The sequence below is a fragment of the Anarhichas minor genome, unplaced genomic scaffold (genome assembly GCF_050575085.1).
Source record: "Anarhichas minor isolate MPS153535 unplaced genomic scaffold, ASM5057508v1 ptg000002l, whole genome shotgun sequence".
Lineage (NCBI taxonomy): Eukaryota > Metazoa > Chordata > Actinopteri > Perciformes > Anarhichadidae > Anarhichas > Anarhichas minor.
In genome coordinates, this window is record NW_027466448.1 from 7,334,405 (window position 1) to 7,360,472 (window position 26,068).

Consider the following 26,068-nt stretch of genomic DNA (forward strand, 5'->3'; position numbering starts at 1 on the left):
TGTCCCCTCAACGGTGCTGCGATCAATAAATCAACCTCAGTGTAGTGTCCTTGGGATGCTCACATTTCACTGCCCCTCCCTGCCATTATGTCTCTCCCTCCTCTGGATCTCCTGGCTCAGTTTTACTGCCCCTGATACACATGCACACACAGGCACACAGGCACACACGCACACACACACACACACACACACACACACACACACACACACACACACGTACAGCCCACTTGGTCCCTCCTTGAATTCATCCTTCCTCGTCTTCCTCCTCCCAGATCCAGATACTCATTGATAAAGAAACGTATTGGTCTGTTTCGACCGCCCTCTTTGACTATGGTGTGTGTGTGTGTGTGTGTGTGTGTGTGTGTGTGTGTGTGTGTGTGTGTGTGTGTGTGTGCGTGCGTGTGCAGCAAAAACAAGTTAGAAAACCTGTTAAGAGTGAAGTGGACATTGCTGATTGGCTTAACCTTCAGTAAAATGTGTGACAGGACTGTTGGATGGTTTATTTATTTACACATGGAGAATGTGCTGTAAATGTCTTGATCTGGATGCACTGAGACGTACAGCCAGCGAACACATGGTTGGACCCATGCAGAAAAAGAGGGTATCTAAAATAATGCATTAAGACTTCACCCAAAAATAGGAAAACATAGTATTTCTAAGCAAAGTTCTACAGTCACAACTTTTACTTAAGATGGTAACAAATTAGCTTCCTTCCTCATATCCTCTTCATGTCCTCCCATGCTTTTCTTTACCTCTTCCACTCATCTCTCCTGGCCTGCTTTTTCTCAACTCTTAGGATATTAGCTCCTCTGGGCTGTGGTGGTGATCAGGACTAGCACAGGTCTGGTTGTACGGCTCAACATCATTTAAATTAGTTCTGAAGCATTAGGCAGAATTGGTCCCGGGTATCAGCGAATTCATGGCCTGGTTGTGGCAACATGCACCAGTACACCGAGACATGCTATGTAGCTCGGGAAGCCATTATCATACCCATTTGTTTCCTTTCACTGTCACAGGATAGTGACACAGTTTTCAGCAGTGACAGTCATCATCGATTTTCCACTCTAGCAGTCGTTACTTTAGGATTAAACAACTATACATATATGTCAATTCAAGCTTTGCTTTTAGGCTTTACTGCTGAGATGCTTTGCATTTTCTGCTTTTTCCATCAAATGTTTGTAGGAGAGATGTTAATAAAACCACAAGCCATCACTGGTCTGCTTTTATAGAAAGCTTGAAATCTCAGCAGCAACTGGCAGATTTCGTCAATAACACTTCCAAACAATAATTAGATAATATAATATAAAAGATAATATAATTACTGCCAAAACCCTGTGACAGGTTTGCACTTTACAACATACTGAGTCAGATCGTTCCCCATTAGATATTGGTCTTTCTGTCCAACATTATTTATAGTCTCCTTTGGGCTAATAAAACACTCTCCGTCCTCCAGCTCATGCAGATTACTGCTACACCGTCCAAATGACGTGTCTCAGAGGTCATTAGCTGATTGTATCAGCTAATTGTATTTCATGTCAACTGTTCAAGGTGTCAATCATACAGGCCACAGCCAGCAAAAGTACTCACAGCTCTCTTATTCTAATTGATTTATCCTTTAGAAATGTCATAATTGGTTAGTCACATTTTAAATGTCGGTACGGTGGCAACAGTTGGGCGAGAAGTAAACAGAAAGTCAAACTGACTACGTAGGTGGTGGCCACAGCTCAAAATGACTGTGGGTCTCACACTGTGGGCTTCCGTCCAGCTATTCACAGTCTTGGGGCGCTCACGATCAGTACAAAAGCTGCTTGGATTCAAGTAGAGAGCATCCTCAAGTGCATAGCCTTTTTCATCAAATACGTACAACTGTATGCTGTTTTTATATGTTGCAACAAACAGCCCAAATTCAAAAGTTGTGATGATCTACCGTCTTTTCTTATACTATCTAGACACATAAACACACACACACACACACACACACACACACACACACACACACACACACACACACACACACACACACACACACACACACACACACACACACACACACACACACAAACCTCCCTGCGACATGCTGATAAGGTTTCCCCATCAGTCAGCTGCAGCACTTTCTCTACTGTGGGATGCAAAATGTCCATCCTTGAGGACACCTAAACTGTAAATAATCTCTGGCATACATAGCACATATGCACTGATATTTAAAGCAAAAGAAAGAAAGCTAACGTTGATCAGTTACGATATGTGGCCCCAATGCAGCTTTAATGTGTCCCAATGAGAAACGGGATGAAAATGAAAAGGCAAACTTGTTTCCTCATGCTCACACTGATTTCTCTCATTAAAATCCCGTCTTTCCCCATTTTAGCGGTTTATTATGTTCTTAACGCTTGAATCGTACCTGATCATTCTGTTTCTAAAATAGTATTCACATTTTTACAATTCATATGACTCTAAGAATTCATATAAGCATAGATATGCACACATATACTATATGGGGCTGATCTTCACCATAGCAAACTAACATGAAATCATAAATACTAAATCAAATTTAATAAATTAAGCAAATTTAGAAATCAAAGCCATTATAAATGCACATGGCATACAGGGAATACAGGGAATGAGCTTTGGGGCACACCTCTGGTCAACTAATAGATTGTTACAACAACTAGAGCATAATGACGAAAAGCAGTCTTATGAGTCACGGAGCGAAGACTTGGATCTACCACTTTACATTGCCATTGTTAAACTCCTCGGGATTGCATACAATTACTGTTGATACTTCGTCATCCGCAAAGGACAAACATTGCCTTTACACTTCAACTGTTTATGTGCAAATGAGTGTACTGTACACAGGCCACGAAAGTAAAATTAACCTTCTGAGTCTGATGTGCAGTGATGCATTGTGCTCCTGAGGAGACATGAACAACACCATTAGCAGAGAGGCACACAGCGTGACACATGGTTAACTAACTGGCTGCTTACTCAACGCGCATGAACATCATTCTGAAACGGTTTTCACACTTCACACATGGTTCTCCATGGATACTTGTATTGTACAATACGTGCCATTTCAGTAAGCGTTGGCACTCCCGGCATTCTGTCTCTCTACTGAATGAGCACCTGTAAAGAAAGGGTACCAGTGTTGACGAGCTAATAAATATGCGTGTAAATGCATGCATATACTGTAAGCATTGCATATCAAACTCCTCTCATACTCTATGTATTGCTCAGAACAGTTGAAGCCCTCAAGCCTTTTAAATAATGCATCAAACAGTGGCGTTCAGGTCAAAGCTGGGAGGCGGCGGTGGTAAATACAGCATCAATATGGATAAGTCTCATGCAGCCTCGTCACTGGAGTCTTGGCCACTTCGCTCCCTCTCTCTCACCTCAGCCACCTGGTCATCTCACTCTCTCTCTTTCTTTCTCTCACATATACTGTGCACGCACACACACACACACACACACACAGAAACACACTGACATACACACACATTACTTGTAGGGCGTGATTGCATAACACTGACGCTCACAGCTGCTGGTTTATCATTTATTAATACTTCTTTCAGTAGCATAATTTGCTGTGCTCTGCATAGGACAGTAATAATTCAGGTGATATGCTGAAAACTGCGAGATGAGATCAGGAAATGGATCTAACTGAATTTGGAGCGAGTAGGGTGTTTTTTCTCTCTCACTACACATCGAGGGGTCATTCAACAACCCAAATGCATCAGTATATGGTGAAATAATCTGCTGAAACCATGAGAGAAAGGTTACAAAAACATATTGAATATATGAGGACATGTTCAGCTTGTAAATTCATGAGTCTCTGACACTACTGTCGTATGTGTAATGTGCTGTTTACATGCACTGACGGCCAGGAAACACGCAACTACCATCGCCATGTAGACATGTGGGGCTGTGCATGTTCCAGGCCCTGTACAGAGTTGATGAGCAAAGAGTGTCGGTCAACTGGAGGGCTGTTAACTATATGAAATGAAATATATGAATTGGTTTAAGCACCTGCACATTTCATCCTGCTAATTAAATTACCAGGGAGCCAGGCTCAAGGACAGAGGATGGTGGGGGTGACAAACTTGAAATTCAGAACATGACAGAACGAGACAGAGAGGGGAGGGGCGCACTCTGAGACATGACAGAATGAGGGACGAATTTGTTCTTCTCAGTCCTTCATAGCACTAAAACACTGTTGCAGGTAGGAAACATAGTAGAAGTGCAAAATCAAAGCTCTACTGCAGCATTTTGCACAAACTGCAAGCACGCGCCTTGATTTTGACTGAGGCAACGGTACAGAGTGTTTCAGTAAATCAGCCGTTAAGAGATGAATGCACGAATGACTTTCACCAGGTCAGCAAAAAAAACTCTTTTCATCTGTTCATCAGAATTCAATTTGGCATCATACGTTGACTTATGGCGAGGATGAACTGAGGGCACATGCTCTCTTCATGGTACTATGGATGACTGATGTATGAAGGACAGGAGTTTATGGTCCAGAGTATTCAGCCTGAGGGGAGTTTCTCTTAGTGCAGCATTTTCCACATCATGATGGTGATAAACCCTCAGAATTTAGAAACTGTTCTCTTGATTCATAATACAACAAAAAAAAAAAAAAAAAAAAAAATATATATATATATATATATATATATATATATATATATATATATAATCTATTGTAAAATGAATTCCAAAATCAAAAAATAAAAGATTATAACTTCATATAAGAGATGGACTTATTTAATAGATGATGCAGATTTCTTCAACTTTTCTAGCTTTTTATGGTCTGATGAATTTAGGTCCTGGTTTGCCCCTTTTCTCTTTTTTGTGGGGCAATAGATTGGTGCACTATTGCACTTAACATACAGCACAGTAGTTGTAGCATTAACCTGGCATGATATCTGTCAGAATTACAACCAGGGTTGTGTGCTTCAAATAATATGCCTACAGTCTTTAGCGTGACAGAACAGTGCTGAGAAAAATCCAAATAGAGCATTTAAGTGCTCAAACGAAAGAAGCCTGCAGAGCAACATCAGCCTGACAACTTAAGTGGCTCTGTGTTTTGACCTGCCCGTGTCTTGGCTGAATTTGTGCAGCGCTATTATCAACTGGAAAGTCTATTTAAGGTGTCAAATAGACTTGCTCAATCTCTGCTGATGCCGCTTCCTGTGCAATCACACCGCAACAGCTTGCTGCCATCCACCTGTGGATGGATTCCCAGTCGGTGACTGCTGATTTTCTGCACGGCAGGGAAAAAGAGAATGATGCCAAAATTAAATCTGTATGTATTCTAAACGAGACACAACAACAACAACAAGGTTTCAAGCTAAAAAGGCAAATAAAAAATCTTCCTCGAGCCAGAAGTGATAATGTACCAGCATGTGACTTCATCCAGGAATCAATCAAGTCAAGTGAACCTGAAGGATTACAAAATTAAAGAATTGATGTGTGTGACTGCAGATACAGTAAGGGCGTATTATAAAGATGAGAATGGTGGGAAATGATAGATTAGGACCAATCACACTAGTGATCAAAGTTGGTCTTTTGCTCGAATTAGATATAAGTTAATTACATGGATAAGAGGCATTATAAACTCCGAGCTATACATACCACACTATCAATAATCCCATGCTCTGTCCAAGGACATATGTCGTATGTGTTGCCGCACACTTGCGACTTGCTGGACTCAGCATTACAGGACTAAAAGGCCTTAACAGACCTCAAGGGTCTTCAGTTTCCCCTGCAATGTTTCATAATGACCCATCTCCACCTCTGTACTCATTGGGCTCAGGGTTCTGTCCTGTCCACACTACTGTTTAATATCTACACGAGTTAATACAACATCAGGCAATTTCTTAAATTTGCAGGTGAGTTGTTGTCAATCTGCTTCAAGGGAATGAGTCAATACTTGAAGCCTGTGGGCAGTGATCTACCGATGTAATGTGATGAACACTCTCAAAGACACAGTTATTGACTTAACGCAAACATCACGTCCACCTTCTCAGACAAGTGTTACAATATATTGGAGTATTGATTGAAGTAATTGAGGCAACATGCAACGAGGTTGCAAGGGCAACGAACCCAGTGTTTTCTCCAGAGGTTACTATGTTTTATTGTGTCCTGGTATGGGGATTCAAAGGATTCTACTGGACAACAATAACAAGTTAAATAATTGGTCAGTAGCAGACTTCTTTGTCAGAGTTTTCTAGCGACCTAATACCACGAAAAGCTAAATAGCAAATCCAGACATTACTCTCTTTAAGGACTTTAACATCCCTTCCCATCTGGTTAGAGTTAAAAATTAGAAACCGTTATATATGTGCAGTAAATCAATTTTGATAGACCATAACCTGCCTCTTAGTTCACCGTACAGCTTAGCACTTTGTCTTCTAACTGCTCTCACTGTTTTTCTTTGCTTTTATCACCTAAGCCTTTGTTCTATTCTGCTTCGCGTGCCTATTGCATCGGTCCTTTTAATGTCTTCATTTCTCATTGCGTTCTCTTTTTTTTATTGTGTTTTTATGCTGCCGTGCTGCAAAAAGAATTTCCTCTTGAGGGACAATGAAGACCTGAACTAAGAGTCTTACACATGTTATAGTCACCACTTTGTCGGGCAGAGAATCAACAAAGAGAAGAAGAAAGTGATTGTCAGTGATTGAAGTGGAGCGATTTGAAATGTGCAGTGTCCTCTCAGAGGTCAGTCCTCAGTAAAGTCGAAACTAGACTTTATCCTTATTTCATCTGTACAAAACAAACCACTAAATCAGTGCAGTATGTTGGCTTTAAGTCAGGCAAATATGGAATAGAGATGGTTTACAAAAAGAATGAGACAATATATTATAAATAACATCATTTTCTCTGTTTATCTCCTTAAAAATAAGAATCTGCCGTCCGTGAAATGATTCGCATGTCTAATGATAATCGATGATGTTTTTCCTCTGCGATTGTTGTGTTCATGTCATTTGAGGTTTGGCCAGTGGTGTATGTCAAGTAACCCAACAGTTTCCCTCTCGTCAATAAAACCTCTGGGATGCTGCAACGGAGTCAAAAGTAAACACTGATCCAGAAATAGCTTTTCCTCCAATGTCAGGATGACAAATAGAAACTTTCCAGAGCAACATCTGAGCACAGAATACACAAAAACACACACAAAACAAACTCACATCGAAACAGAGAGAGAAAGCTCACCTGGTCTTTTAGTTATGTAAATCAATTGAATCAATATGACAAATGTACTGTAAAGGGAAAAAAATACAATGTGTTTCATCCCCACCGGCATTCACCCTCAGTCTTATCACCACTCCCAGACACAAGCAAATACCCGATTAATGGCTGCAACGTGTCGGCTACGTAAATCCTCATGGCACGCTTGGGTGCATATAAATGGACCAGTGTGTGAACAAGATGACAACACACAGAAACGAGAGCTCACAGTTTCCACTTTTGCATCCAAAGAAGCCCTGAGGCACCATCGCTGATGATTAATTAGTTTATCTTTTCACTTCACATAAATGGAACAAATTTAGTCTCAATTTAAAATTTAAAAAATCTAAAAGATGATTATGTTTCGTCAGTGTGACTGAAACAAGCACTTCACAAAGAAGAGACTAATATCAGTATGCTAACATGCTCTCATTGGGTTGATTGTGGTGAATTTCCATTATCGGGATAATCCTGAATATCTTAACAATTGACTTGTAAAAGCTGCCTATAAGTTTTATGATTATTATTGGGAAAATTAATACAAGACAGAAAGTGTTAGTTATCCAGGTATTTTGTCATAAAATAAAGTATTGGATAAGTTAAAATGTTTTGCCTGATGATGGTGTGAGATAAAATGTCAGGGGATCACTGAAGTGATTACAATTCATCTTGAGGGGAACATGAACTTCTGGAACAAATTTCTTGGCAAACATTCAATCGAGGTTGAAATATTTCCCTAAAATCCATTTATGTAAACCTCATGCTAGAGAAAAGGTCAAGGGGTCACCAAAGTAATTTCGGACACAACGTTGGTGAATGAAGAACGTCTGTCCAACATTTCATGGCGATCCATCTGATAGTTTTTGAGATATTGGATGGATTTGCATGATGCAAACAGACTGTCGCAGCCCTCTCAAGGTTGGTGATTGTGCAACCTTGCTGATGTGGCCTGACTGACTGCGTAACAGCCACATGGCCACTTATTACTTCAGGCTGATCATCAGTGCCTGGTTGGTCACTTTCACACCACATCTGTACATGTCCCATCATTCTGTGATGTAACACTTCCCCCTGATGACACAGGAAACCATTTGATTATTGCATAGCTTCTGTCGGAGCAGCGACGTCCTGAGGAGGGATGGCAGGTCACGCAGATGGCTTTTTGTTTTGTTTTTAATATATAGGGCTTTCCCTTCTATGGCGAGGATCCACTCATATTTTATGTAGTATTCATGATTCTCCCAAAAATGAAATGATACTCTTGACACCACAATTTCCTTGAACATTTGTTCTTGTTTGAAGAGTGCACTCTATTTGATTCGGGCATGCATATAGTCAGAAATCTCATGAATACGTAAAATGCTGCTTTGTGGCAGCAAGATTGTAGCATCTTCATGTGGGCCCAGAGAATACACTCTCATTCATATTGTTTCTTTATAAAATGTCAAAAATATGTCCCAGTGTTTTTATGAAATATGTATAACTATTATAAATGTGTGTAAGATCATTTGAAATAAAACTATAGACCTTAGAATGGACAGAAAAATAGTGTTGGTTGTATTTCAGCGTACGGCCATCTGAGGAATTGCACAGAACATCCAAATAAAACCATAGTTAAATAGTACTTTAAATGACATTAGAAGCAGTAGAATTACTAGTACTAGCCCTTGCAGAGGAAATAGCAGCAGTAGCAGTGCCATAATGGAATTACATCAGATCACTTTCATATTTTATTTTGGGAAAAAAAAGAAAGAAGCTTATGTCGTCTAACAGACGGTTCAGGATTCCACAGCTTAGACTTAACAGGCTGCAGAGGTCATTTACTTCTCAATCCATTAAATTACAAATGCATGTTTTGCACATCTGAACGTGCCAGCCTGAGTTTCATAAACTGAGGTTTTTCCCTGCGGTGCGACGGGCCTGACTCCGCTCTCTGTATGCACCGACCGCAACAGCTCTGAACAATCTGTTCACTTCCTTATTCGGAAGACGTACGGAAGAGAAAACGAAGGGGAGAATCACAATATTATCATTAATATGGTTATGAAAACTACGACAAAAAAATCAATTCATAAGGGATTTTCTTTAATCTTGGTGGGTTTAACGATGACAGGATTATTTACTGTTACGCAGGAGGCTTTAGGTGTCACATGTCCGTGGAGTCTGGGATAGGTCTCTACATCAGAGGGAAACCTCTTACATCCTTTTGCCCTCCAACTGACCAGATTACAGTTTATTTTGGTGATGACTAACTGATACTGAATGACCAGGCTTTGAGTCCATCTAGGCACACAACGTGCTCTTGCAAACCTACAGCAGCCATGCTCAGACTATGCATATATAAGCAGGTACAAAGTGCCCACGCTTTCACATTTTCTAATATGACATCACTTTGCTAACATAACGGCACTGCTATCTGCATGGAAATAAGACGAGCTGATCAGCACACCCTTGTGGAACAAAATGTCCAAAATAAGGTCTGCAGATTATTGTTTTATTAACCGTGTCATTATGTCTGGAAGAGACGCTGCTGTTGCATGTATCAAATACTCGACACACCAGGAAAATGTGTTTGGGTGATATGACTGGTGGTAAGTAAGACTAAACATTGACAGATTTTAAAAATATTTTGCTGAATAAGTTATTAAAATGAACGTGACCTTTCATCGGTACACAGCGTTAAAATTGGATGCCCTCGCATGTGAGATTTGTTCATTCTCAGTTCATTCATGCTCGAAAACAATGCAGACGTCATTCCCTCAGATCAAATTTAATCCAACGATATTGCACTGCAGTTGTTTATTATTGTTGGCAGTTCTCTGGAAGAAAAGATTTATCACAAAAGACCTTAACAACTGGCTGCTCCTTTCCTTTGTAAATTGATGATGTAACACAATGTCGTAATCTGTGGTGAATTTACGTAATCATATATCATCTGCTTTCACTACATTAGAATTTAATACGTGTATATTGTAAACATCAATGTGAGGATTCATGCCAGCGGTGTAAAGTATATTCACTCAGTTATTCAAGCAGTAACTGTAGAGACGCTTTTGAGATACTTACTTGAACATTTCCACTTAAAACTTCTGCACAACCACATTTCAGAGGCTGCGTCATACTTTTTACTCTTCTACTTTACCTGACAGCTACAGTAAATGTAATACAGATACAGACAGGTTTGTCTTGCACAAAAAATGAATTCATTAATTAATTTCAATTCACCTGCGTTGCTTGGAGGTACTTTGTTGCAGTAGATTTTGTTGACATATTCGTGCTCTGACGTCCCACCACACAGTTAGTTCCACTGCTCCACTCAGAAGAATCCTATAACAGCTGCTTCTTCGAGGGAGTCAGCATAGTTAGCGAGGTGTGTTATTACTGTGAGGAACGTGGTAAGAGCCAGAATAAATCCCTTCTGTGAGTCGGTTGACTGAAATATATTTACTTTTTCATACTTATACAAGAGGTACAGCTCCATTCTACTGTGCAGTGTAATCTACGCTGAAACCTTTTCAGAAATAAAAAGGCTATACGTATGTATCTATGTGCAAATATTAGTTTCTCATACAAATTCAACCTTTGAGCATCAAGGCATTAGTTGTTGGTCATTATTCTACCGATTATTCATTTGGTCTATAACACATAGTGAATAGTGAAAATAGACCATTACAACACCCTAAAGGGCAAGGGAATGTTCTGTATAGATACTCAGTTTATGATTACATAAGTCAAGAAAATTCTAGATTTATTGAAGAAGCTGGAACTATCTTTTTTCCCTTTTTGCTTGAAAATGTACTAGTTCATTTATCAAATAATGAATTCATTGATTAATCGACTAGTTAGCTTTGTTTGCTTATTTCACATGACAGATTTTTCTTTTTCACTATCAATCAAATCAGATCAAACTGCATTCTCACAGTCCTGATGAAGCATGTAAGCTGAGTTTTGTTTTACTTTTAAACTCCTAATAAATACAAATATAGCATCCACTTCAATAATATTCAGTGCTATAGAGAAGATTATGAATTGATTTTAAATCTCCCGACCTCTTTGGAATGTCTTTCTTAGTTTGATATGAAATCCTGTAGATTAGTTCAGTGTACGACGGATTCAGACTCGGTGCACATTTGTCAACAATATCTGTTGTGTGCGAGGCCTTGACCTTAAGTGGATCAGTAGGATGATGTCATTTCTCCCTTTGCCCCTTCACTTGTTCATATTCTAGGCTGCCATTCGGACAGATTAACGTTGGAGAGCGGAACAGTGGGTCTGGTAAGGGGATATTGTAAGTCGTCCTTGATGTAGTCATAAAATAATCTGCTGATCGAGACCCCTGAAGAGGACCCCTGCTACATGTGGGATCAAAGCCACGAGTCAGTTGGAGGGAGGGATTCACATGAGAGGCTGAAGATATAGAGCTACGCTTCCACATGTGTTTGATTGGAACTTTGGATGACATGTATAAATGTATGGCGTTCCAAAAACCAGCAGAAGAAGATGTCTAAATCGCATTTGCGCCTGCAAATGAAGATAAATGGTTATTAGAGGGAACACATAATGAACTTTTTTCAGTAGATTTAATAACATCCCACACTTAGTGTTTCTGATCTAATATCCTTCTCCCTGCAGTTAATCAGCAGTTGATACAGCCATTATCTCTAGATTGTGAAGCTCAATTGGATTGAGGTAAACCTGTGGTGCTCTGTGCCTTTCTAATCATTTTAGTCCTCTAATGTGTGCGTACTGGCACTTTAGATTGAGCAGATATTGGCAGAATTTAATTTTGTTGTTTATGTTGCTGTGTATAGTAATGCAAGCGAATAGATCCTACTGATAAACAAATCCGGGCTGTAAAATAATTATGGTCATTCTAAAGAGGTGGTCCCATTGGGATTTACATACAGTTTTTTACCATAGTTATAAAAGAACCTCTATTTTAACATTATTTGTCTCTCTGAAAAGATGTAATAATTTCCACATATGCAATGTTGTTTGTTATGGGCTGTCATCAATAAAATAAATCACACTTATAAAAGCTTCTTTACTCCACAGACTATTTTTTTCTGTTTTGATGGCAAATTTTGGGGGAAGAGAGGAGAAACTCGTTTAATGGGGAAAATCCTTTAGGTGTAACGGATGGAAAGATGTGTTCCATGAAGGAGATGACAAACACCATCTGCTGACAGTTCATCAATAGTTGTGTGAGTGGTAAAGGGCTGGTAGATAAAGAGACAAAGTGACTAATATTCACATTTAATTTTACCTCACGTCACCCTCATGTTGCTCAGTTTATCTTTCAGTTCTTTGTGTTTGCCCCCCCCCCTCGTTCCCGGTCACGTTTTCTTCTCAAAATGCTTTAGCTGATATTTTGATAATACAGGAAATAGAAAGGCTGTTGCTCAGTTAGAAACAGACTGTGTGAGTGTGTGTGTAGGAGACAGAGCAAGTGAGTAACGAGATAACAAGAAGCCTCTAACCTCTACCGTGAGGTCAGCGGAGAAGTCCAGCACTCATATCTAAGGTTAAATGTTATGTGACAGCAAGGTGCTTGGGAAAGGTTAAAGCGACTCACAGCACATCTGGGTACCACACGCAAGTAACAACACAGAAAAGTTCATGTTGCATGATGCAAAGATCAATTGATCAATCAACAGAAAATGATCAATGATTTAATGATTTAATAATTACCAATCACTTGCTGGTTACTGTATTTTCTTAAATGTGTGAAAGATTTTTTTCTGCTCCATGTCATCCAACTGAAGTTCAAATCTAAACTAACTTACCAGAAAATAGGCAAAATAAAATGCATATGAATGTGTGTTTATTTCCACTATGACGTTATATTAATATTAGAAGTTGTGTTCATCGAGATAAATAGCAAAATAAACAGTGGAGCTAATTCTTCAGTCAGAAGAAGATGCACCTAAGGTGGAAAACAATTCATTATGATGACTGATTATAGCTATTAAGGGTTGTCTGTTGTTCTGTGTTGTCCTTTTTGATGGATTGAAAAATTCAGAGCAGGCAGAAGTTTTGGGCTCTGGCAGATGCAAATGTTAGTTTAACAAATAAACGGCACAAAAAGAATTTAAATCTACCATGACACAAAACCTTATTTCAGTTTTTCACCACAAAATTTATTTTTCAGAATCGCAGGTTGCAGCCTCGTCAAGACTTCATTCATCATAGTGAGCGGCAAAATATGGCGGGTTGGGACGAGATCATGTTGAATGAGTACTACAGAGAGCACCTTATACAGAAAATATGTTTTTGAGAAGACACTATAGTGGAAGTGGAGTTGTATTCCCACCTAGTTCAAAGGTTTCAAAAGGTCATAAACCTGACCAACTGGTGTGTTTGTGTGTGTGTGTGTGTGTGTGTGTGTGTATAATCTTCAGGCGAATGAGTTGGGCAGGTGCAGACAAAGCAGCAGAGGAAGGCTACTCTTGCATTCTAATCAGAGTCCCCTGTTTTGGCTCCCAGGAGGCTCTCGGCCAAAAGGCCAGGACATTTGTGCATCTCATCAATGCTTGCACAGATATCAAACACATTCACACACACACACACACACACACACACACACACACACACACACACACACACACACACACACACACACACACACACACACTGTTCGAGGGAAATTAGTCTGACTCAGGACAGTGGGGGAACATTGGATGTGGAAGGAAGCGGTGGGCCGTGGGACAAACCAGAAAATGAGGTGACTTCTCTAAATTCCTCGACTCTCTGTATAAATATGACCAGATCAGGCCCCGTCAGAAATCACCTTGTGGATTACCACGGTCGTCTCTCCTGGTGGGTGTGACCTTACGCGAGCAAGGACAGCTGCTTAGTTCTTTGATGTTATAAATGTCTTGAGGCGATTGTTTAAATATGAATTGCGGCGGAGAGAAGGAAGTCACGCTGACACTGATTCGACTGGCCTGATGGAATTCGATCACGGGGACAAACAGGACAAAAACTGAAGGGGCTGCCTGCCTGTTTGTAAGCTGACAAGTGTTAATGTGCATGTAGTAATAAAATGCATGGAGAAGGATAACAGAGGAGCATTTGTGCAGTTTGTAACATTGTATTAACCTCTTAAAACCACAGAACTTTATTTTGATTTCTAGCGGTGATAACAAAGTTTGTAAACTGAATTTTGGGGAACGTCACATGTAGAATATTCTCACATTCATACTACAGTAGCTATACTTCTTTTTCTGTTATATTTGTAGGCTTTTTGCAGCATGATTTGGTTTTCCAAATCACTGAAATATGGTATCATAATGCACAGCACAGAGATGCCACCAAAGCCATTAAAATACTTGGTGTGGGGTAAGCACAGTAGCTCATTAAGCCCTTGATAAATGGTAAACCGCAGCCATATACATCGTACGTTATGACCGTTTGTTCTTCAGACTCAATAAAATATATCTGAATTGGAAAGTAATTCAATTTGAAATCATTATTTCTCAGGAGAAGGCTCTGCACTGTACATGGAAGTCTATGGCTGTTGGTCTCCAATGACATGCTTTAGCACACACTTCTGTGGTCTTTCCCCTACAGCGTACTGTACTATAATGTCCTTGGTGTGATTTAACTTACATGATTGTTGACCCCCAGTGCTGCAGGATTAATTAGATGCTTTGATATGCAATCCTAAGTAATTGAATATAGGCTAACATCATTCTAAAGTACAAGCTAATTCAGTTGGACGTTACAAGTCACTTCATGGTCATACCAAAGTTAAAGCGCATGTTCTGTCAGGTTAATGCTGAAAACATCACAGGACTGATGCACAGATGGTTTCACGCAGGGACCTCAACCTGAAAACATTTCAGCAGTCAATTTAGGTAATTTAAGTAGATACGATCAGTAGTGCAGCATTATTGATAGCTATTTCGTACAGAGATCATTTCTGGATACCGTAAAAACATGTGACGTTCTTGGTTACTTTCTAAGGGACTTCACATACTATATAATGATTGTAAAATTGTCTACATATTATTACCGTCTCTCAAACGCATGTCAACCTTAGGTTTCTGCTGGATCAGTGAGGGTCAAGCTTAAGCCCGTAACCTTATTTTAGTCTTATTTCAAAGGAGATAACCCCCACTAATCATCACGGTTTACGTACAGGCCTGGAAGAGAGGGCAACGATGTATGAAAGGGAGGGACAGGTGATGGGATGCTCCGGTGACAAACTTTTGGTTTTAACGATGTTGACAGGAGTAACCTGGGAGTTAAACCTAGTACTCATGTATGCATAACAACCTGGTTTGACGTCACAGTTCCCTGGAAAGAACCCAAACCAGCAATGAACTGACTAATGAAGCCTGCAATTAAGAACAAGACTGTACTGTTGCTAAAATAGTATACAAGTAAACGTTGTAGCCAACTATTGGCAGCTTTTTTCCACTTCCCTAAAATGAATATTAAACAAGAACAAAACAGAAATGATTGATGATTGTCTACATATCCAAAGTAACAACCAGCAAATAGATGATAGCTTGTTCTAGAGCACTAAGGAAGTGTTGTGTTATTGATTTCACTCACCCTGGTTGGCTCTTCTCTCATCCTCTCGGATGGACTTCGACAGCTTGGCGGTCCTGGATGTTTCATTCAGAGCAACCTCCCAACTCTTCTACCCCCTTAATTTCAAAATAGAAAAGGTTATTCCAGCCACGAATTGTCTCTTTCTTGGTGTCGCTCAGGACCAAAATAATGCCAATAGAAAGTCAAATAGGATCCATTTTTGTGGTGGACACATAAATGAAATGCATCCACGTTTCCAAGCAACAGTCAGAGATAGTGACGTAGTATTTGGTAGGCACTTCAATTACCTAAAGATATGTGCACAAGCACTGAAACGTTTTTTTTTTCACGATATGTCCCCTTTAAAAGAGTTAAACACAATGCAACATCTTGTTTTAAGGGTTCTCTGTAAAATCATGTCCATGTCACAAAAACAAATTCTGATAGAATAGAACCATAAACCTTGACTCTGGGTCAGTTTCTTTATTTTCTTTGTAAAGGGGGTAATGATGTTGGCTGAAGTTCTATTAGCAGCGTTTAAAGCATGCTAATCAGGCCATTCATTCATCCCATTAAGCCTGACTATCTCTATAATTAAACAGAAGTTGAACAGTTTTACCAGCTGAATGGAAGATGAGTGGTCGTGCTTTGTTCCTGGAACGCACTGTAACTCGCAGAGCGGTAACACAGATTTAGATTTGGGTCCACAGCTTTTTCCAGAGATTTCAACCAAATCCCATCAGCACATCTTTTAACAGATTTAAATACAAGTGTGAGACTTTAAGTTTCATATTTCAGTCAAGGTTGATACCTGAGGAAACTCCAATAGCTGAAGATGGAAAATGCCAGTAAATGGATAAAGGGACAAAAAAATAAATCATATCAATAAATTCTCAATTTCTATTCATATTACATTACTGTGAAGGGGCTCTGATCATTAACGATGCTCCTGTGATGATGGCTTTAGTAAACAAACTTTGGTTGTCACCTTAAGTCACATCACACAAGATGAAAAATTAATTTCCCCTGAACACAATTACTCACATTTAATGAAGCATAAATGCCTAATTGAGGGCAGCGTGTCTCTGATAACAGAGCTACTGATCAACTGAAGCATGCGTCACCCTGGTGTAACCCCTGTGAGCCCGGCTTTCAAAGGGTAACCGCAAACCACCTTTGCAATTTGAGCTGTGCTCAATTTCAAATTGGGAGAGAGGAAACCTACCACCTCACAGTTTACACAGATCTCATTCATGAGACTTTATTAAAAGCGTTAAAAAGCTACTGACAAATATTTGGAAATGTCACAGCCTTGGACATTAAAGCTGAAGAATAATCAGCTATTCGTTTTGACATTTCCGAGTTGACATCTTGAAGTGCATGTATGTATGAAAAGATATTCAGTTTACGAACATATATGACACAAGAAATAATCAAATCCAGATATCTGAGAGGTCAGAAAATGACTAAAACAATCATTCTATTCTCAAAATAGTTGCAGAATAATTGATTAATCGACTAATCTTTGCATCTCTATCTAGTTCTAAATCAATTTACCTTTAAAAAAGAAGGTTCAGCTAGTAATAGAAAGAGACAAATTAACATTTATTTTCTTGTCCCATCTATGAGAAACCTGTCTTTTGTATGACTTTAAGTGACCTTAAGTGATAACTGGACTTGAAGGTAATAAACAGAAATCCTCGCCATCACCTTGCCTGTAACTAACAGACACTATTCCTGAATACTCTTAAGATCTTCTCCATCTCGGCTTCCTCTCCGAAATCTTCTCCACTTTCTCCTTCTAACAAAATAAATGAGCAAAAAGTGCTTCCGTCTCCATCACAACACAAACTGTTCCACAATAGAATGACACACACGCGTTGTTTTTTAAATGACAATATGTCTTTTATTTTCTATATTTTAAAGGTTTATTATTTACAAACAAAATAAACAAAAAAAAAAAAAAATCAAAAAGATTTTTTGACAAACACTGTTTGTCTGCATATTGTTGTAAGAAAGTTTACATTTAATCTTTCTTTCATCTGTGTCAAGTAACCAACTGATATTTTCTTTTGTCTAAGCCTTGGATTACATTAATGAGCTGAACAATGACCATGTGAGTGGCGTTCAAGAGGACCGAGCAGCTCGTCTGCCTCTCTCTCTCTCTCTCCACTGCGCATATCATCAGTAAACATATGAAACTTGTGGTCATCAAAAACCAAATCAACATTTTGTCCTCTCTGGGCATTATTAGTCTCAGTTCCTTTTTGCATCTCTTCCTTTATTTTTCTCAAAACAAACAAACTAAAAAGAAATATACAAATATATGTGCTGGTTTGTTGAGAGTCTCTATACTGCTAATATGTAAGCTTGTTAGTTTGTGTTGTACATCACCATTAATGCCCATTCCGGTATGTTAGCTGTGATTGGAATAGTGAAAAAAGCACATAGATGGGAAGCTCTCCCTTCCAAAGGCAAGTATCAAAAACAGCACAAAGCAACAGTGCTGCTATCCATCTTGACTGTGTACTAGTTCCTATACACTATGGCATATTCACGATTAAGCGCTTTCCGTTGGATGTGGAACATCTCCCCCCCTCATTTAGAACCTCGTACAGGATCAGGGCAGCACAAATTCCCGGGGATACTGGTCCCTCACTAACTCATTCGACGCCGAACCTAGCTGAAAGAATCTGTACCTTGTTGTTTATTCGTAAATCAGAAAGTGCAATTCAAAACAAAGACAATGACTTAGAATGTTTCGCTTTGGCCAGTTTCCTTCCACGCATCAGTATTCAACCCAAACGTCAGTGGCTAGCTACAACGAAAGGTATAAAGGTGCTCCAAATGTCTCGTTGAGCGTGATATTACTGCTAAAGATTGCACTTTTTTTTTTTTTCATTTTAACTGTACATGACCTCTTTAAATATTCTATATAGCTTGACCGAGAATGTTAGAAAAAAAACCTGCCTCTAGGAGTTCACATTGTAAGTAAAGATACCAATTGGATAAACGGAGACATTTGGCCATCGTTGCTTACTCCTTTTCCTGTCTAAACACACTGAGACATAGAACACAGAGTATAGTAAGAATGAACACGCAGTTGTGTGCAGAAGTATCCCCTCCCCTCCCCTCCCGCGTACACACCGCGCTCATACTCTTAACAGAAAGGATGGAACATGGCTATAGTTTAGGGACAAATACTTAAGAATGTCCATGTGAAAAGTCAATGCTCCTGTTCACACACAGATAACGTCTAGGCAGACGGACAATGAACAAAACATAACATTACATTTAACGTCAACATTTTTGAGATAGTATCTTTTTAAGTATTTGTGACAGTGCATGCTTTCATGACATTGGTGGGTTGACTGCATTGGTACACTATCGACACAATCTGTAGCGAGGACTAGTAATCTTTTTTTTAAAACGGCATCTCGGAGGGCTTAGTCACTTTGAACTGATGGGATGTTTGGTGCCGTGAAAACTGTGACTCTAAATAGTGATTCTGCACGACTGACAGCAGAATGCATTTTACCCGCTGTTTGTGGAGACCATCTAATGTGCGTGTAGGGAAATGGCCTGTAAGCCGCAAAACGGCCGGCCTATTTTAGTTAAGTCATCAAATACTTTTTATTATTGCAAGATTAAAATAGCTCTTTTTTTTGATAGAGTCACAATATCCTGGCGTGACCTTGCTTCCCTGGCTCAGTTTAGAGTACCTAAGCCCACATAATGGATTTACATGAGAAAGAAACCTTAATGCAAACCAGCATTTCTATTCTCTGAATGTCTCCCCTTCACACTTGAGTCACTGGATCGCGTTGGATACGAGTTGAAAACGCCGGGCCAGGCTCTTGAACTACAGTTAGTGTGATACGACAGCGTACGGTACAGTTTTACTCAAGAAACAGATCAAATTTAAAAAAAATAAGTGTGATGAATACAAAAAAAGCTTAATTTCCGTCCCCGAACAATACATTTCATAAAATGATCAGTCTGACCGTAGTATAATAATCATTCTTAAAATGATCTTCTGCAGATTTTGGGAAATGAGGCGATAAGAAAAAGACACATTTACTTTCAATAGGATGACTTTCAAATGAAGTCGTGTATTGTAGGTAAATATATGTTCGCTTGATGTGAAAACAATACGAGTGCTACGAATAGAATACAGAGAAAACCCTCCTCGTCCTCGAACCGGCCGTTTCTCAGCGTCACGTCGTGCTAGCTTTTGCATTAAGGTTTGCTTATCTCTTATGAAACATGTATTTTGTCACTAAACCTTTTTCGCGTATAGATGATATCCAGGTTCCTGATAGAAGTAAGACATTGTTATGATAGAGAATGCACCACACAGTATCTGTAAATACTAGTTCTACAAAACTATGTACAGCACACATATAGGTAATCTTTATGTCACAGTCTATTGCATAATGGTGATAATCTTTAGTTTATAAATATTATAAATATACACAGAATTTTTAAGCAACAATACGTAACATCTCAGCCATCTGAAATTAGAAATAGAAAACAACAGCATCCATCCATGTCTTTCTCCACACTCCATTCTCCTCGAAAATAAACAAAGAAAGCAGCATTTCTATGATCTATTCCCTTTGGACCCATAACACTGTCATGGTTTGTACGTGAGCCGCTGTGGGGATATAGTGGCTCAGCATACAGTTATTTTGTCGCCGAGAGCGACATAACACTTAGTTCCGTATCTTGTGTTGGTTTCTGGAATGAGGGTTCAGGAAACTGGTATGAGATTCATTTCATGAGTGTGTGCTTTTTGAGATTATTTGTCAGAGTTGCTTGCATGTATTGTTCCACAGTGGTGCCTAAAGCTGCTTAATAGGAGAAGATATACAGTTTCTCTTCCTCGATGGTAAAAAAAAAAAAGCAAAAAGAAAGAAAAAGTCGTCAGAATTCACAATGCATTTCAGTTAAAAAAAAAAAAAAAGGACGCAAGAAGAAAATAAATTAAAAAAAAATAAACTTCATACATTGTATATAATTCTTTATATTTCTCAGAAAGGAAGACTCATGTTTATACTACAGCTTTTAAATTGCCATTGCCAAATATTCTAGTTGGATTTTACAGACACGGTCACATGCACGCACGCACACACTCTTACACACCCATACACACAGCGGTATATATACAGTATATATATGTATATATATATATATACACACACACATATACATATGTATATATATATATATATATATATATATATATATATATATGGCGTAAAAGAAAGGAGAGATGTATCTGTATAATATACATTCTTAAGTTAAGGGAGACAATGTGTCTAAAATATAATACAAGGGATTGTATGTACAGGGTTTCTATGAGGTTATCTTAGAAGAAAATAGGAGAGAAACAAAAACGCTGAAGTTCCTCATCTTTATCTCTTTTGTTGTATCTCCATTTTAAAAAATGAATTGAAACTTTAAAAAATGAAAAGGAAAAAATGGGATCATAAATTTGATGCGAAACGCATTTTGTCTTGCTCAGTCTCTGTACTGCTCAGGACAGAATCTCTCCTAGATCCGGGGGGTTCCCTGTGCTGGGTGGAGGATGATGATGATGATGCTGCTGCCGCCGCCGCTGCCGCTGCCGCTGCTGCTGCCGCCGCGGCCGAGCGCACCGGGGGCAAAGCTCCTGACGACATCTGCCGGAATAAATTGACTCGCTGGGGCACTGTGGTGCGGATGCCGCTCTGCAGACTCATTCCCTGGATCGCTGCCGCCGTCGGCACGATGGAGGCCAGAGAGTCTCCCGAGGCTGGGTGCACTCGGGGCCCCAGAGATGTGTCATGTGGCAATGACGGTTGGGAGGCCGATAAATGTCTGATGTCTCGACTCAAGCTGCCCGACTGCAGAGCCTGTGCGGTCTTGTGGATGTCTCCCCGCTGCGGTGAAGGGACCAGCTGCTGCTGAGCAGACGGCTGCTGCTGCTGCGCTGCAGAGGCTGCGGCCGCAGTCAACGCAGCGGGCAGCTGGGCGAGCTGCTGCTGCTGCTGTGTGGAGAGGGACGGCTGAGCGATGGGCTGCTGGATGAGCGACAGCTGGGAGGCTGTGCGCGAGCTGTACTGGAAGCTCCGGTTAGCCAGAGGGGTCTGCACGGGCGGACTACACATAGCAGCAGTGAAGGAGCAGGGCGACATGATCGCTCCTTGCTGCTGGAGTGGGACCTGTGCATTGATGGAGGGTGAATTCAGGCTGCCGTGGGAAAGACTGGGAACAGAATAGACCCCCTGCACCGCAGCAGCGGCAGCGGCTGGCAGCATGCGGGCAGCAGAGGCATTGGCAATAGCTGAAGCACTGTAGGTCAGGGGAACAGAGGACTGCTGGAGCTGACTGGTGCCGAAGGCACTGGGGAAGGGAGGCTGGGCAGGTGAGTTAATGATGGAGTTTCCTGACATTGGCGTTGAGTTCATCCCGGTGACTGACTGCTTGCGGTCCACCATCATCACCATCTCCCTGTCCTGACGGATAATCTGCTTCAATATCTCGTTCTCCTGCGTGTTGAAAACGCCGGCGTTCAGATCCTTCTGGAACTTCTGCAGCAGCAAGGAGTTCTTCTTCCCTGTTGGGGTGCAGTCAGGAGAGGTGAGCACATACAGCAGTGGCAAACTCTGGTTGCCCTAAACCACAGGAAGAGGGCAGGATACAGGACAGTAATAACAAAGATGCAGCTTGTATGTTTTAGTAAGAAAACACATTTGAAAGCGCATTTTGCATTTTTTTGTCACCACATCTTCAATAGAGGAGCTTCATCCACTAAATGTATGAATTCACTACTAATTTAAAGTCTTTCAATCTTACAAGCTGCATCTTTTCACGTCCACTAACTTTTCTCACATTAAATATAAAGTGTGAAGGACACACAATGGTAATGACTATGGGAAATATACAGTTTGAGAGGAATGAAGGACACATGAGGAGACAAAGATTACTGAAAGTGTGACGTGACAGCGTAGACTGTGAAGGTGCTGATGTTGACGATGAAACACAGAAGAATACTGATGAGTTGTACCCACACATCACGTCACTGGACAGTATTGTGTCGAAGCAAAGACAATAAGTCTAAACTAAGAATATTAAAAGCCACGTTCTATTTAAATCACAATAACAACTCTGCTAAAACACACCACAAGGACGATTAGAATAACCTTTAAAAAAATAAAAAAGTATAAACAAAGTGACAATAAAAACAAGCAAAGAAAGCGACACAGATCTATTCCTAACACACTACCACAGTGGGTACAGATTGTGAATATAATTATACATTAATTACATTTATGGAAAACTAAACTTTACTCATCTCACCACAGAATGCCATGTTATCTTGCATGGAATTGACTGAAGATTTAGATTAGTTTTCATGACTAAAAATGTTCAAAATACAGTTTTTTTTTATACTTTAGTATAAATTTGTATGCAAAATTAAATAATAATAAAACATTTCCCTTAATACAGTAAAAAAAAGTACTTAATTTCTGCTCTGTAAAGGCCATTTTGTGCCCACAGGCCTGGGAATCTTTCCCAGCCAGTCACAAATCACAGACCGAGATAATATAAACTTGACGGATGGCTTCTTTAAACACAGACCAACTTTTGGGGCTTTGGGAGCAACACTGTGGTAAAATGGTAAAGCATGAAGGATGTCTTGAAACTGGTCTTTTGTAGAAAGAATTGCCACATTTGACAATGATACTAATACAGATTTAACATCTTTACTTTGAATGACTGTGTACAAATGTGTTTAGAGGATGTTTTTCCTGCAATTACTGTTGACCTTGTGCATCGACAGGCTGTGAAGCGTTATTTGTCAGTAAAGAAGACAGAGTTGACTGAAGGCTTTAGCCACAGTCCATCAATCGTTAAGCCCCGTCCTTGAGGGCAGAAGACTTCTACACCGAGTTTACAGTTGAGCAGCATTTTCTGGACGGCTTTCTCCGCTCAAGGCTGCCAACAAGCCGTGCATTCGGCTATCAGACAGGATTGATGTTTTGTTTTGCAGCCATTGAACAGCCGCTATGGGTCGGGTTGAAGGCTAAAACTAGCACCACGTACTGACTATGACACTACTGTTCACTTACAAGGCTGCCGTCATTGCATTTTTAAAGGCGGCGCAGTTAAACTCTGTAGATTGGAAGGACAACACATATTTATTATTCCTGCAAAAATAGAACATGAGACGTTTGCTGGCAGTCAGACAAAAAGGGCTTCCGTTAGGATTTCAGGGCAACAAGCATCCGTGTCATCCCGCTGCCCCTTTTCTTCTTATTTCTCTCCTCCTCTAATCTCTCTTTGACATTTTATCCTGTTCTCTTTCAGTCAAAGGTGTGCAAAAGATAAATGGACACTTATCAAACAATATAACGGCCGTTTAAGTCAGTTATTTTAAGAAGATAATCATTTAATTTCACGTCTTCTCCAGAAAGCTGCTATTTCATACGCTACATTATAGCTCCAACAACGGAGAGAAAATGATCCGAATGGCTGAGGAAGTCTATTGTACCTTGGTAGAATAGGTTTATAGGCACTTTAAAAATTCTAAGTCAAGGTTAAACTTTAATACATTTCATTTTTATCAGCCCTGAACTAAAGAATGTGACGAACTAACCAGCTGCCAGGCTGGAAACATTTTAGTGCTACTTAAACTACATCACGGTAAATGTCAGAGTCCTTCTATGGAATATACTGTATACACTCAGACTTATAGTGATACCCGAGTTTGATTTGTACCTAATAAACACCTTATTTTTATAAAAAACACTGGCCTGCTCTGACCGTTAAAATATATTTGTTACAGTGCAAATGTCTACAGACAGATCTCCTAATAAACACTTTAAACTTGTACTGTATATTATCTCATTTCCAAAATATCCTGGACAGCGTTCCCAGTGAATGCCAGAACTCACTTATGAGCATGTCTGCAAAACGCACTTTACCTGATCTATGAACTGACTTTGAAACACTATCAGAAGATTGTAAAAAAAAAAAAAAAAAATGGTATCCTCAAAATGAAAACAAACAAACAAAAACGTAAACAAAACATTAACATCACTCATGGGTAAATAAATGTTTCTTTTTTTTTTTTTACATACAAAACTTTGAAACAGAAAATGTTTCAGCTATGGGTCAAGTCACCGTTTGAGAATAACATAATTACAGTATTGTGTTAGTGATTCTTCTTTTCTGGCACAATGGAACCAGTGATATTAGATCAATATACATCACCAATCAATGTGATCTCCATAAATAATAATAATGAGTAATTAACCCATATCTGACAACAAAAACATACTTGTGTAAAACTCTGAAAGCCAAACAAACAGATAAAAACGAGCAGAACACAAACATCGTAATGTCCACAAAAATCATATAAATAATGAAGGCTGTATTTGTTAAAAAATAAAATACACACATTTTGTGACGCATTCAAGGCTTTATAGAGACATTTTTCATTCTGACTCTTAAGGCAATTTGATAAATAATTTGTGATAAATTGTTCTTTTATGAGTCACTGCAGGAAATGTTTTTACTTTTTGTTGAGGGCTATTGATAGAACTTATTTTAGAGAGGCTAAGTGTCGTAAATGTGTGTGATTTAATGGATTACATAAACGTTTGCCCTCCACATGTAGTCAACATGACATTACTGTACCTCTGTCCAAATACTTTCTTTTGTTTAGTGTCAGAAAAGTTAAAATTTTCCCCCAAGTCATTTACACAAAAGACATAATTCATATTTCAAGCCAGACAATCAGAAACAAACGTTTTTATTATATTGGTGAAAACATGAATAGATAATGAAATGGGATATCTGCATGTAACAAAAGGTGTGTGTGGCATTGCATTAGTAAAGTGTTTACTAATCTGCAGACATGAGTTTGTTTGTGAATTTACTTTGAACAAAAGGTTCAAAGAATAAATACAAATGTCACACCAATAGAGCTGAGCATGTGGTCATAATTCAGTTAATTATTCTGTGAAGATCTCTTACAAAAATAAACATGGCATGTGACACTGAATGGGTTATCTTTTGTTTCATTGATTGTCTTAGTTGTTGACATTTTGAATGTGTCCATCAAAACATCTGCAGGACTGGTGTGGGTGGCTTGACTTATGTGTCACTGATGCAGGAACTAAACAGATGATGCAAACCTCCAGCAAGAGGTCAAACTCTTGGAGGATGAATTTGAGACCGGATCCATTTAGCAAGCCTTTATAGGTCAATTTGTCCCTGTTCGAATATTGGAATTGGAATAAAGTGTTTACCTGATGCCTAC

At 39.4% G+C, this 26,068-nt stretch overlaps 1 protein-coding gene across 1 annotated transcript in view; it reads right to left on the reverse strand.

Annotated features, from left to right (window-relative positions):
- Positions 1 to 21,113: 21,113 nt before the first annotated feature.
- The window catches only part of hcn1 (hyperpolarization activated cyclic nucleotide-gated potassium channel 1), a 58,184-nt gene continuing 53,229 nt past the window's right edge, over positions 21,114 to 26,068 (reverse strand). The window contains exons 8-9 of the mRNA XM_076087619.1: positions 22,236 to 22,357; positions 21,114 to 22,118 (exon numbers count right to left, since the gene is read on the reverse strand). Of these exons, the coding sequence (XP_075943734.1) occupies positions 21,246 to 22,118; positions 22,236 to 22,357 (995 nt within the window). The 3' untranslated portion in view covers positions 21,114 to 21,245. The remainder of the gene's footprint in view (positions 22,119 to 22,235; positions 22,358 to 26,068) is intronic.